We start from the raw sequence: 14,743 nt of genomic DNA, 5'->3' as shown, positions 1-14,743 counted from the left end.
CCCCCCAAGAGTCAAGAGTCAAGAGTCCCAACCCAATTTAGTACTGTGCTCTGCCGGAACACAGATAGAATAGATAGAAATACTTTACAGAGAATACTTGTACCTGTGTTTTGACTCTTTTGGTCTTGGCTCCGCCTATTGCCCACCAGTGTTGGGCGACCCATCCGAGAGGGTGACACAAGCCCCAGACCTTGTTACCTGGGGTGAGCAGAGTGGTCAGAATTTTCTGGTAACATTCGTGCTGCAAGATAGAGTATGTAGGCTTCTAGCAACTTTGCTCTATCCGGAGAGTCCCTATTTCTTCAGGATACTGTCCTGCACTTTTAGACTTCACTTGTTAGTGTGTGTTCAGCACTGCATAGTGTGTGGAAGTGCTGCTTCCAAGAAGAGAGTGCTCTTGCTTCCCATGTGTGTCTGTCCACTATCACACCTCAAACTACACTGGACACTGACTAGTTGTAAGTCCTCTAACGGGACCTGGCATAAGCCAGGGCCCAGCTGGACCTCTGTAGGGACCGTTCTGGCTTGCGTCCTTCCTCTACAGAATCCAGAGTAAGACTCCCCAAAGCTGTGGCTACACTTCCTCTCCCCATGTGACAACTTCCTTCAGCACATGTAACACATGCTGTGAGTGGGTGAGAAGAGAGTGCAAGGAAAAGAGAAGGACAGAGATAAGTAAAAAAGAGAAAGAGCTCTCATTGGTGCACAGATCACAGAGACAATAACCCTTTAACTGCTACAGCTGTGCAATACTTAGGCAATACATATACTAGCGACATCTAGTGGTAAACTTAAGTAATACTTCACCACCACTAATACTTTGAAGTACAGGCTTTTGCGAGGGGTGTAAAGACAAGTAACACCCATGGTGGGATACCACAACAGCACCACTCTTGTCTCCAGTTCAGCTGTAAGTCCCTATTCCACCGGACGATTAACGATCCAAACGACCGCTATTGCAAAAGACCTGAAATCGTTCACTCATTTACATGGAAACATAATCGTTACTTGTGATCGTTCTTGCGGTCGTCTTGTCGTCGCTACTGCGAACGACCAAACGACTTCTTATTCAATGCGAACGATTTGCGAACGAGCAAAAATAAAAATAGGTCCAGGTCTTATTAAACGATCAATGGTTTCTTGTTCGGTCGTTAGTCGTTAACTGCTATTCAACTGAACGATTATCGTTTAGAATCGAACGATTTAACGATAATCTGAACGATAATCGTCCGGTGGAATAGGGCCCTTAAGCTCCATTCACTTAAATGGAACTGAGTTACATAACCTGCAGACAAACTGGAGACAAGAGCGGTGCTGTATCTGGAAGAAAGCGGCCATGTTTTTCTAACACTGGATAATACCTTTAAGATGTTACCCCATATATTATACAGCTACATTCCTCAGTATATGATATAAGTATAAAGGCTTTATTGGTATCTCTGATCTTTGTGCATATTTACTACTTTCTGGGAAATTGTATACACGAAGAAATATACAATCTATCCCCTGTGTAAGATGAATGGACCTGTCCTTGCGCTGTAATGTGAGATGACAGGAGCGCCACATCTGCTCCTAGCGGTCATTAGCGGCATTGCTTCTCTGCTTCAGACACATCACACGCCTCTCTGCTGCCTCTAGTGGTGACACTTAGAATGGCAGCCGTTTCACTTCCTGCTTCTAAGTCCAAGGGTGGGACAGCGGAAGTGTCGGGGCAGCATCGCCGGTGCTAGTGATCGTCTCCTGCTACGGTACCGCAATCATGCCGGTAGGTGGATGAGAGCTGCCGGTACTGCGGGAGCCTGGGCACGGCCGGGTGACGTGTAGCCGGGTGCAGGATGGTGGTCGGGAGGCGGCGGGTGAGGCCCGGGGAGGGGGCACGGCGGCGGGTGAGGCCCGGGGAGGGGGCACGGCGGCGGGTGAGGCCCGGGGAGGGGGCACGGCGGCGGGTGAGGCCCGGGGAGGGGGCACGGCGGGGGCTGCTGTCCGTCTGTCATACAGGGTTATAGCTGTAATACAGGGGACAGCCAGAGGGAGGCTGGTGTATATAGGTGATACACCATCACTGTAATACACCAGGTGGGTCTGCCATTCAGGAGTCTGGGAAAGCTGAGCTGCAGGGGTCAGATCCTCAGATGATTATATTGCATTTCTTATAGGGTGTATGTGGCAGTATGTATGGATATATGACAGTACTATATATATATATATATATATATATATATATATATATATATATGGGGGTATGACAGTACTATATATATGGGAATATGGCAGCACTATGTATGGGGATATAGCAGTACTATGTATGGGGATATGGCCTCACTATGTATGGGGATATGGCCGCACTATGTATGGGGATATGGCAGTACTATGTATGGGGATATAGCAGTACTATGTATGGGGATATGGCCGCACTATGTATGGGGATATGGCAGCACTATGTATGGGGATATAGCAGCACTATGTATGGATATATATCAGCACTACCTATGGGGATGTGGCAGCACTACCTATGGGGATATAGCAGTACTATGTATGGATATATATCAGCACTACCTATGGGGATATGGCAGTGATGTATATGGAGATATAGCAGTACTATGTATATGGAGATATAGCAGTACTATGTATATGGGGATATGGCAGCACTATGTATGGGGATATAGCAGTACTATGTATGGGGATATAGCAGCACTTTGTATATGGGGATATGGCAGTACTATGTATGGGGATATAGCAGTACTATGTATGGGGATATAGCAGCACTTTGTATATGGGGATATGGCAGCACTATGTATGGGGAAATGGCAGCACTATGTATGGGGATATGGCAGCACTATGTATGGGGATATGGCAGCACTATGTATGGGGATATGGCAGCACTATTTATGGGGATATATCAGCACTATGTATGGGGATATGGCAGCACTATGTATGGGGATATGGCAGCACTATGTATGGGGATATGGCAGCACTATGTATTGGGATATGGCAGCACTATGTATTGGGATATGGCAGCACTATGTATGGGGATATGGCAGCACTATGTATGGGGATATGGCAGCACTATGTATAGGTATATATCAGCACTATGTATGGGGATATGGCAGTATTATGTATTGGGATATGTCAGCACTATGTATGGTGATATGGCAGCACTATGTATGGTGATATGTCAGCACTATGTATTGGGATATGGCAGAACTATGTATGGGGATATGGCAGCACTATGTATGGGGATATGGCAGCACTATGTATGGTGATATGTCAGCACTATGTATGGGGATATGGCAGAACTATGTATGGGGATATGGCAGCACTATGTATGGGGATATGGCAGTACTATGTATGGGGATATGGCAGCACTATGTATGGGGATATAGCAGCACTATGTATGGGGATATGGCAGCACTATGTATGGGGATATAGCAGCACTATGTATGGGGATATAGCAGTACTATGTATGGGGATATGGCAGTACTATGTATGGGGATATGGCAGCACTATGTATGGGGATATGGCAGCACTATGTATGGGGAAATGGCAGCACTATGTATGGGGAAATGGCAGCACTATGTATGGGGATATGGCAGCACTATGTATGGGGATATGGCAGCACTATGTATGGGGATATGGCAGCACTATGTATGGGGATATGGCCGCACTATGTATGGGGATATGGCCGCACTATGTATGGGGATATGGCCGCACTATGTATGGGGATATGGCCGCACTATGTATGGGGATATGGCCGCACTATGTATGGGGATATGGCCGCACTATGTATGGGGATATGGCCGCACTATGTATGGGGATATGGCCGCACTATGTATGGGGATATGGCCGCACTATGTATGGGGATATGGCCGCACTATGTATGGGGATATGGCCTCACTATGTATGGGGATATGGCCTCACTATGTATGGGGATATGGCCTCACTATGTATGGGGATATGGCCTCACTATGTATGGGGATATGGCCTCACTATGTATGGGGATATGGCCTCACTATGTATGGGGATATGGCCTCACTATGTATGGGGATATGGCCTCACTATGTATGGGGATATGGCCTCACTATGTATGGGGATATGGCCGCACTATGTATGGGGATATGGCCGCACTATGTATGGGGATATGGCCGCACTATGTATGGGGATATGGCAGCACTATGTATGGGTACATGGCAGCACTATGTATGGGGATATGGCAGCACTATGTATGGGGATATGGCAGTACTATGTATGGGGATATGGCAGTACTATGTATGGGGATATGGCAGTACTATGTATGGGGATATGGCTGCACTATGTATGTGGATATGGCAGTACTATGTATGGGGATATGGCAGTACTATGTATGGGGATATGGCAGTACTATGTATGGGGATATGGCAGTACTATGTATGGGGATATGGCAGCATTATGTATGGGGATATGGCAGCACTATGTATGGGGATATGGCAGTACTATGTATGGGGATATGGCAGTACTATGTATGGGGATATGGCTGCACTATGTATGGGGATATAGCAGTACTATGTATGGGGATATGGCAGTACTCTAGTGGCTGCAGTAATAGAGGAACAGGATGTGGCTTTGTGTATGAGCACATAGTCACCGTAGTCATTGCAGGAGATACACAGGATATGAGGCTGACGGCCATGGTCAGAAGTCGTCTTATTCTCATCAGACCCCAATGCATCATAGAGTCCAGGGTGATCAGAGTTTTTTATTTGGACACATTCACATTCAAACTCCAGTGGGGAAAGACGCGTGGACTGTTTAGAAGTGTCCGGTGCCCAGCACAGACCCTGGAGCCGCCCAGTAACCTGTATAAGGAATGACTCACTGTTATCTCTTTACATGTGTGTACAGTGAGTCATTCCCTATACAGGTTCCTGGGTGGCCCTTTGGTATATATAATACTATACTGATCAGTCCAGCCAGTCATTTCACATCTAGTTCCTCATGTAGAATAATGGTTTTTGCGCTGATTTTACCTATGCATTGGTCTCTAGCCATTTTGACTACACAGAATGTCACAGGTCCGGTTTTCTTCTTTTTACATGGATTTTTAGTACATGATCTTCTAAGTAGAGTTTGTATTTGACTTAGGCCTACCACTCTATGTTAATGGAATCCGACACCAAACTCACTGGAAACATGGCGCTGCTGCCCATCAGAAGTCAGTTCAAGGGACCGGCCCCCAAAGAAAGTAAGTGTTATGTGACATACCTGCTCCAGGGCGGCTGCAAGTCTCAGCCTGTATACAGCATGGACAAATCCCTCCGCGGAATGCTGCTGATCATTGCCGGGATGTGCTGGAAAGACACTGCCAGTATATATTATATAGGAGCCAAAGTGACCCCCTATAAGGAACACTGCCAGTATATGTTATATAGGAGCCATAGTGACCCCCTATAAGGAACACTGCCAGTATATGTTATATAGGAGCCATAGTGACATCTATAAGGAACACTGCCAGTATATGTTATATAGGAGCCAAAGTGACCCCCTATAAGGAACACTGCCAGTATATGTTATATAGGAGCCAAAGTGACCCCCTATAAGGAACACTGCCAGTATATGTTATATAGGAGCCATAGTGACCCCCTATAAGGAACACTGCCAGTATATGTTATATAGGAGCCAAAGTGACATCTATAAGGAACACTGCCAGTATATGTTATATAGGAGCCATAGTGACATCTATAAGGAACACTGCCAGTATATGTTATATAGGAGCCATAGTGACATCTATAAGGAACACTGCCAGTATATGTTATATAGGAGCCATAGTGACATCTATAAGGAACACTGCCAGTATATGTTATATAGGAGCCATAGTGACCCCCTATAAGGAACACTGCCAGTATATGTTATATAGGAGCCATAGTGACCCCCTATAAGGAACACTGCCAGTATATGTTATATAGGAGCCATAGTGACATCTATAAGGAACACTGCCAGTATATGTTATATAGGAGCCAAAGTGACCCCCTATAAGGAACACTGCCAGTATATGTTATATAGGAGCCAAAGTGACCCCCTATAAGGAACACTGCCAGTATATGTTATATAGGAGCCATAGTGACCCCCTATAAGGAACACTGCCAGTATATGTTATATAGGAGCCAAAGTGACATCTATAAGGAACACTGCCAGTATATGTTATATAGGAGCCATAGTGACATCTATAAGGAACACTGCCAGTATATGTTATATAGGAGCCATAGTGACATCTATAAGGAACACTGCCAGTATATGTTATATAGGAGCCATAGTGACATCTATAAGGAACACTGCCAGTATATGTTATATAGGAGCCATAGTGACCCCCTATAAGGAACACTGCCAGTATATGTTATATAGGAGCCATAGTGACATCTATAAGGAACACTGCCAGTATATGTTATATAGGAGCCATAGTGACCCCCTATAAGGAACACTGTCAGTATATGTTATATAGGAGCCATAGTGACCCCCTATAAGGAACACTGCCAGTATATGTTATATAGGAGCCATAGTGACCCCCTATAAGGAACACTGCCAGTATATGTTATATAGGAGCCATAGTGACATCTATAAGGAACACTGCCAGTATATGTTATATAGGAGCCATAGTGACATCTATAAGGAACACTGTCAGTATATGTTATATAGGAGCCAAAGTGACCCCCTATAAGGAACACTGTCAGTATATGTTATATAGGAGCCAAAGTGACATCTATAAGGAACACTGCCAGTATATGTTATATAGGAGCCATAGTGACATCTATAAGGAACACTGCCAGTATATGTTATATAGGAGCCATAGTGACATCTATAAGGAACACTGCCAGTATATGTTATATAGGAGCCAAAGTGACCCCCTATAAGGAACACTGCCAGTATATGTTATATAGGAGCCAAAGTGACCCCCTATAAGGAACACTGCCAGTATATGTTATATAGGAGCCATAGTGACCCCCTATAAGGAACACTGCCAGTATATGTTATATAGGAGCCAAAGTGACATCTATAAGGAACACTGCCAGTATATGTTATATAGGAGCCATAGTGACATCTATAAGGAACACTGCCAGTATATGTTATATAGGAGCCATAGTGACATCTATAAGGAACACTGCCAGTATATGTTATATAGGAGCCATAGTGACCCCCTATAAGGAACACTGTCAGTATATGTTATATAGGAGCCATAGTGACCCCCTATAAGGAACACTGCCAGTATATGTTATATAGGAGCCATAGTGACCCCCTATAAGGAACACTGCCAGTATATGTTATATAGGAGCCATAGTGACATCTATAAGGAACACTGTCAGTATATGTTATATAGGAGCCATAGTGACATCTATAAGGAACACTGCCAGTATATGTTATATAGGAGCCATAGTGACCCCCTATAAGGAACACTGTCAGTATATGTTATATAGGAGCCATAGTGACCCCCTATAAGGAACACTGCCAGTATATGTTATATAGGAGCCATAGTGACCCCCTATAAGGAACACTGCCAGTATATGTTATATAGGAGCCATAGTGACATCTATAAGGAACACTGTCAGTATATGTTATATAGGAGCCATAGTGACCCCCTATAAGGAACACTGTCAGTATATGTTATATAGGAGCCATAGTGACCCCCTATAAGGAACACTGCCAGTATATGTTATATAGGAGCCATAGTGACATCTATAAGGAACACTGCCAGTATATGTTATATAGGAGCCAAAGTGACCCCCTATAAGGAACACTGTCAGTATATGTTATATAGGAGCCATAGTGACCCCCTATAAGGAACACTGCCAGTATATGTTATATAGGAGCCATAGTGACCCCCTATAAGGAACACTGCCAGTATATGTTATATAGGAGCCATAGTGACATCTATAAGGAACACTGCCAGTATATGTTATATAGGAGCCATAGTGACATCTATAAGGAACACTGCCAGTATATGTTATATAGGAGCCATAGTGACATCTATAAGGAACACTGTCAGTATATGTTATATAGGAGCCAAAGTGACCCCCTATAAGGAACACTGCCAGTATATGTTATATAGGAGCCATAGTGACATCTATAAGGAACACTGCCAGTATATGTTATAGGAGCCATAGTGACATCTATAAGGAACACTGTCAGTTGTAGTTTTGCAACAGCTGGAGGGCCGAAGGTTCCCCATGTCTGGTTTACTGTGTCACGATGATGAGAACCTTGTATACCTGCCTGACCACTGCAGCCAGTCACCGGCCTTGTCGTTGTACTGTGTTAGGGCCCTATTCTACGTGACGATTATCATTCGCATAATCGTTAACGATAAACAATCCAAACGACCGCTTTTACGAAAGACCTGAAATCGTTCACCCATTTACATGGAAAGATAATCGTTACTATCGTTCTTGCGGTCGTCTTGACGTCGTTATTGCGTTCGTCAGTACGGCGAACGACCGAACGACTTCTTATTCAGTGCGAACGATTTGCGAACGAGCAACGATAAAAATAGGTCCAGGTCTTATTAAACGATCAACGATTTCTCGTTCGGTCGCTAGTCGTTAACTGCTATTCAACCGAATGATTATCGTTTAGATTCGAATGATTTAACGATAATCTGAACAATCGTCTGGTGGAATAGGGCCCTTAAGAGTGCTGAGGCCGCTTGTTAGTTGCAGCAGTCAGGTAGGTACAGGAGCATCTCATCAATGCAGCACAATAAACAGATGCCAGTGGGGATCACCCGAGTGGCGGCACTGGTACTATAGGGGATTTGTTTTATAAATGAGGCCACTTGATGAGTAGGTGGCACTTAGCAGTATTATAATATATGTTTTTTTATATATTTTTTTTTCTTTTTCCCAGCGAAAGACACCGATATTATTGACGAAGCTATTTATTATTTTAAGGCCAATGTGTTCTTCAAAAACTATGAAATCAAGGTAAGTGATTAAAGTTCTGCCAGTTCAGTATTTGTAGTTTGTACTCTATGGGGGGAGATTTATCAAACATGGTGTAAAGTGAGACTGGCTCAGTTGCCCCTAGCAACCAATCAGATTCCACCTTTCATTTTCCAAAGAGTCTGTGAGGAATGAAAGGTGGAATCTGATTGGTTGCTAGGGGCAACTGAGCCAGTGTCACTTTACACCATGTTTAATAAATCTTCCCCTATTATGGGCCCAGACTTATTCTGTCCTTCATTTTATTTTAGAATGAAGCTGACCGGACCCTGATTTATATCACCCTTTATATTTCCGAGTGCTTGAAAAAGTTGCAAAAGGTGAGAATTTGCATCACATGACACATTTTTCCCTCCAATGTTTACAGCATTAGGAAAATAAATTAAATTATTGGATATTGAGCAAAAATAATTGTGTGGCAGAAAATATTTAAAGGGGCACTCCAGCAAAAAAAATTAAATTAATAAAAGTTTTCTTTCAAATTAACTGGTGTCAGAAAGTTATGTCGATTTGTAATTTACTTCTGTTTAAAAATCTCCAGTCTTCCAGTACTTTTCTGGTGCTGTATGTCCTGCAGGAAGTGGTGTATTCTCTCCAGTCTGACACAGTGCTCTCTGCTGCCACCTCTGTCCATGTCAGGAAATGTCCAGAGCAGCAGCAAATCCCTGCTCTGGACAGAGGTGGCAGCAGAGAGCGCTGTGTCAGACTGGAAAGAATACAACACTTCCTGCAGGACATACAGCAGCTGATAAGTATTGGAAAACTTGAAATTTTTATATAGAAGTAAATTATAAATCTATATAACTTTCTGACACCAGTTGATTTCAAAGAAAAAAAATCACTGGATTACCCCTCGGAATGTGATAGGTTAATATAAGAAATGCTGCTCTATTTGCTGTGCGGCCGATGTTAGTGATCAGAGCGCATGCCTCATAGAATTGTATAGGGGATGTAGTTTTAGTATTGCTAACAATGCAGTTTATGTAGGTAACAAATGTTGTTTTCTCTTTGAACCAGTGTAATTCTAAAGGACAGGGAGAAAAGGAAATGTATACTCTAGGGATCACAAACTTCCCCATTCCAGGAGAGCCGGGGTTCCCGCTTAATGCCATGTATGTGAAACCTTCCAACAAGCAGGAGGACGGTAAGACTCTGCACTATGCTATGATGGTGGGGACAGCTATCATATATATAAAAGTTATAGTCTATGCACAGGATAGGGGTCAGCTGGCTGATCAGTAGGGTTCTGACTATTGGGAACCCCACCATTCATTTGGGAGCTGGTCATGGTGACATAAGTTATTTTTTCCAGGTTGCATATTAAACTAGGTTTGGAGATGTAACAAAAGCGCACTGGTGCCATGACTTACATTTTTACAGGAAGCATGATGAATGACAGATCTATTGTAAACAGAGCTTTAAATGGGTAAAGTAATATAGATTTATAATTTACTTCTATCTTAAAATCTCCAGTCTTCCATTACTTATCAGCTGCTGTATGTCCTGCAGGAAGTGGTGTATTCTTTCCAGTGTGACACAGTGCTCTCTGCTGCCACCTCTGTCCATGTCAGGAACTGTCCAGAGCAGGAGAGGTTTTCTATTGGGATTTTTTACTGCTCTGGACAGTTCCTGACATGGACAGAGGTGGCACCAGAGAGCACTGTGTCAGAGTGGAGAGAATACATCACTTCCTGCAGGACATACAGCAGCTGATAAGTATTGGAAGACTGGCAATTTTTAAGTAGAAAATAGATTACAAATCTATATAACTTTCTGACACCAGTTATTATTATTTGCACCTTTCCAGGTGCTGTTTGACACTTCTTTATATTAAACATTTAATTAAAAAAAATTAATTTGACAGATAAAACATGCTAGTGTACCCCTTTAAATGTGTATAAATCTGAAAAGGACGCTTTTTTTTTTTTTTTTTAATAAACATTTGGCCCCTGACATTGTGGAGCCTATTAGTTTATGTACATGCATCTATACAACTTATTCATAGTATCTTCTATCCTACTTGGTCCTTCTTTTTAGAGGTGATGAGGGCTTACCTGCAGCAGCTGAGACAGGAGACTGGCCTGAGACTGTGTGAAAAGGTGTTTGACCCTCAGACAGACAAGCCCAGCAAGGTAAAAGACTGTTTATTTCCCATAATTGCTTATATAGTGATTTATGTTGTATTCATATCCGACATGTGAAAAGTTATTGATCACAGCGGATCTCACTGCTGAGACCCACTGTGATCAGGAGTTATAGCCGGGAGCAAGCATGGGAGCAGCGTGATCCACTTCCCAGCCGCTCTCCAATTCTGACTAATTCATAGACTCACATTGTTGGAATTAGCCGTTACTCTCTCCCCGGCTATATATTCTGATTACAATGGGTCTTAGTAGTGAGACCTGCTGTGAGTAGTAACTTTTGACAGGTCTGATGAGATGCCAAAATTATTATTTTTTTTTAATGACATTGACTTTAAAGAAGTAGTTCATCAAAATTTTTTACTTTTAAATCAACTGATCTCCAATCTTCAAATATTTATCAGCTGCTGTATGTCCTGCAGAAAGTGGTGTATTCTTTCCAGTCTGACACAGCGCTCTCTGCTGCCACCTCTGTCCATGTCAGGAACTGTTCAGAGCAGGAGAGGTTTTCTATGGGGATTTGCTGCTGCTCTGGACAGTTCCTGACATGGACAGAGGTGGCAGCAGAGAGCACTGTGTCAGACTGGAAAGAATCCACCACTTCCTGCAGGACATACGGCAGCTGATAAGTACTGGAAGACTGGAATTATTATTTTTTTTTTAATATAAGTAAATTGCAAATTTACTCTGGCACCAGTTAATTTAAAAGAAAAGAAATGGTGAACTGCCCTTTCAAAGTCCCACTGCAGAATAAGCAGTGTATGTGTGTGTGTGTGTATATATGTATATATATGTATGTGTGTGTGTGTATGTATGTATATATATATATATATATGTGCCAATAACTAACTATATACTGACTGTTTTTTCTCTCTTCCAGTGGTGGATGTGCTTTGCAAAGAAACAGTTCATGAACAAATCTCTGTCTGCTCCAGGACAATAAGGAAAGAAGGGGAAGAACATTGGAATTATTATTGTCTGATTTTTGTTTAATCTTTGAGCTGAAGTTTTATACTGTGTTGTAATAATGATGAGCCGCAGCCACACAGGGCAAAGGGGAAGATATTCAGTGTTAAGCTGGTGCTTAATAAAAGCGACCCATCCTTTCTTCTTGCTGGATGTTTGGTGGCTTTGTGCTTCTGCTCTCTCTCCACTGGTTGGAACAGTGATTTGTTACCGTGCACATCCTCTTCTGTATACCAATAAATAGTGGATACTTACCCTGCCTGTGGCTTTTTCCAGTTTCAGGAGCAGAAATACAAAGGTGGAGATTTATCAAACATGGTGTAAAGTGAACCTGCCTGACCATAGAATAGTCTATGGTGGAGATGCGTACAGGCGAGCAGCGGAATCTGCGGCTGGTGATCCGCCCAGATTCCTCAGTGTGCACAAACCCTTAAAGCAGGGATGGGGAACGTTTGGCCGTCAGCTGTTGCAAAACTACATTTCCCATCATGCCTGGACAGCCAAAGCGATTGTAGGAGAATCTGCAGCCAGCTCTCTTGCTGCATCTTACCACTTTTCATAGGGAGCACAGGAACACTTGGCCGTGCCAAACTTTTTTGCATGGAAAGGTCATTCAGCCATCAGTAAGTGTATGGCCACCTTAAAGGGAATCTGTCACTAGGTTTATGGTGCCTTAAACTAGTGACAGAAATGCTGAACAGATCGGTGTATTACTGACATCATTCTGTTCAGCCGTTCTCCTAATATGCAGGAGAATAGCATTCTTGCCACACCCCTCCCCCCAGCTGCTGATTGTACAGACAGTCACAGTATAAATAGACAACAGCCAATTAGAGGGCGATGGACTTAAGGTCCTATTCCAAGGAACGATTATCAGCCGTATTCGTCCGATAATCGTCCCATGGAATAGAAGGCAACGATAAGCCAACATCGTTCATATCGGCTGATCGTTGCAGTCGTTTGTCTTTTAAACATATGACTGTGATAGTAGCGATTTGCTGCCGTCGCTCTGTGGAATAGGAGCATCATCAGCAAACCGCCACTATCCTCTATGGGCTGCCCGGACGATCCAGCAATCACCCAGGCAGTCCCTCCTGCACTTACCCGCGTGTAAAAGCAGTGGCAGCGAGTGGGGAACGAGGAGCAAACGAGCGCTAACAGCACTTGTTTGTCCCTTACTGTCGGCCTGTGGAATAGGGCTTAAAGTGACACTGTCACCCCCCCCCCCCCCCCCCCTTTTTGCATTCTGACATTTCTACACAGGTGTAAAGGGTAAATTTATCGGTTTTCATACCTTATTTCATATCATAAGTCATGGTGCTTGTTCAAGTAAAAAAAAGTGTCCTTTTATCAACTGCAGATTGTATTAAGTGGGTGTGGCCTTGCGGCATTAGCGCCACTTAGCCCTGCCCACAATGACACTGTGGGCCCCGCCCCTTGACAGCCATTGGTTGATCGATGTAAAGGGAGTGGGGTCTAGACCTTTCGGCCAGTCTGTTCCAATGGCCGGTGAGGGGGCGGGGCCAACTGTGGCGCTAATGCTGTGAGGCCCTGCCCACTTAACACAATCTGCAGTTGATAAAAGATGACTTTTTACTTGAACAAGCACCATGACGTATGATATAAAATAAGGTATGAAAAACGCTAAATTTACCCTTGTAGACCCACCTGTGTAGAGAAGTCAGAATGCACAAAGGGGATGACAGTGTCACTTTAAGTTTGCTAGTGCTCATGAATATCCAGGACTACTAAGCTCATGCACATAATGGAGAGGATTACTTATTGTCCATGTTATTTAGGAGGAGATCTCTCTGGATCAGTTGTACAGAACATCATAAGTGATCCATTATTCTGTTCAGTTTCTCTGTCACTAGTTTATGCTACTCTGAGATGGGACAACATAAACCTGGACAATTTCTTTAAGGCTTAATTCACATGTTAGTACTTTTTTGCAGATGTTACAGAGGTAGCGTCTATAGACTTCTATTAGTGTGTCTGCCACAATTATGGTCCGCACTAAAATTGCGGATGTGTGAATAGGCACATGGAAACCAATAGGATCTAATTTATCTGTAACTGCAGATAAATTTTACAGAAGTGTGAATGAGGCCTGAGGGAAATTTACCAAGACCCACATATCCCATGCAATATACAGAACCCCATCCAAGTAATGTTTTCTGGAAGTCTTTGAATCCACATATGAAAGAACCCTGTACCTGTGTAATGTGAGAGCAGAGACCCCATCCCATGGTAGACTATACAGCACTCCTCAGCAGAAAGCTCACAGAGTAGATGATAGTACAGTAAGTAATCACCAATGTGATGCAAGTCTGAAACCAATGGAATGAAGATTGTAGACTGCAAAGGAAAAGCAGGAAAAACTGGCAGATTTTTAAACTGAGTGTGGAAAGTTGGTTGTACATGTGCACCACTATTAGATCTGCTCCATAGAGGGCAAGAGATAGCTGTGCATCATTCAGATATGGTGCATTTACACAGGCAGATTTATCTGACAGATTTTTGAAGCCAAAGCCAGGAACAGACCATAAACAGGAAATGGGTCATAAAGACTGAGCTTTCTCCTTTTTTTTCAAATCCACTCCTGGCTTTGGCTTCCAAAATCTGTCAGATAAATCTGCCTGTGTAAACGCACCAATATACTCCTGTCATCTA

The 14,743-nt window shown here is 43.2% G+C and overlaps 1 protein-coding gene across 1 annotated transcript; it reads left to right on the top strand.

The window, feature by feature from the left end:
- The first annotated feature begins 1,656 nt into the window (after positions 1 to 1,656).
- ARPC3 (actin related protein 2/3 complex subunit 3) lies at positions 1,657 to 12,324 on the top strand. The gene is made up of 7 exons (XM_069964016.1): positions 1,657 to 1,765; positions 5,119 to 5,218; positions 8,869 to 8,945; positions 9,215 to 9,283; positions 9,981 to 10,107; positions 11,001 to 11,095; positions 11,985 to 12,324. The coding sequence occupies exons 1-7, from the start codon at positions 1,760 to 1,762 to the stop codon at positions 12,045 to 12,047; spliced, it is 537 nt and encodes a 178-aa protein (XP_069820117.1). The 5' UTR covers positions 1,657 to 1,759; the 3' UTR covers positions 12,048 to 12,324.
- Positions 12,325 to 14,743: the final 2,419 nt, after the last annotated feature.

The sequence above is a fragment of the Dendropsophus ebraccatus genome, chromosome 3, assembly GCF_027789765.1.
Source record: "Dendropsophus ebraccatus isolate aDenEbr1 chromosome 3, aDenEbr1.pat, whole genome shotgun sequence".
Classification (NCBI taxonomy): Eukaryota; Metazoa; Chordata; class Amphibia; order Anura; family Hylidae; genus Dendropsophus; species Dendropsophus ebraccatus.
The sequence above is the reverse complement of the archived record's forward strand: the minus strand, read 5'-3'. Positions and strand labels throughout refer to the sequence as shown.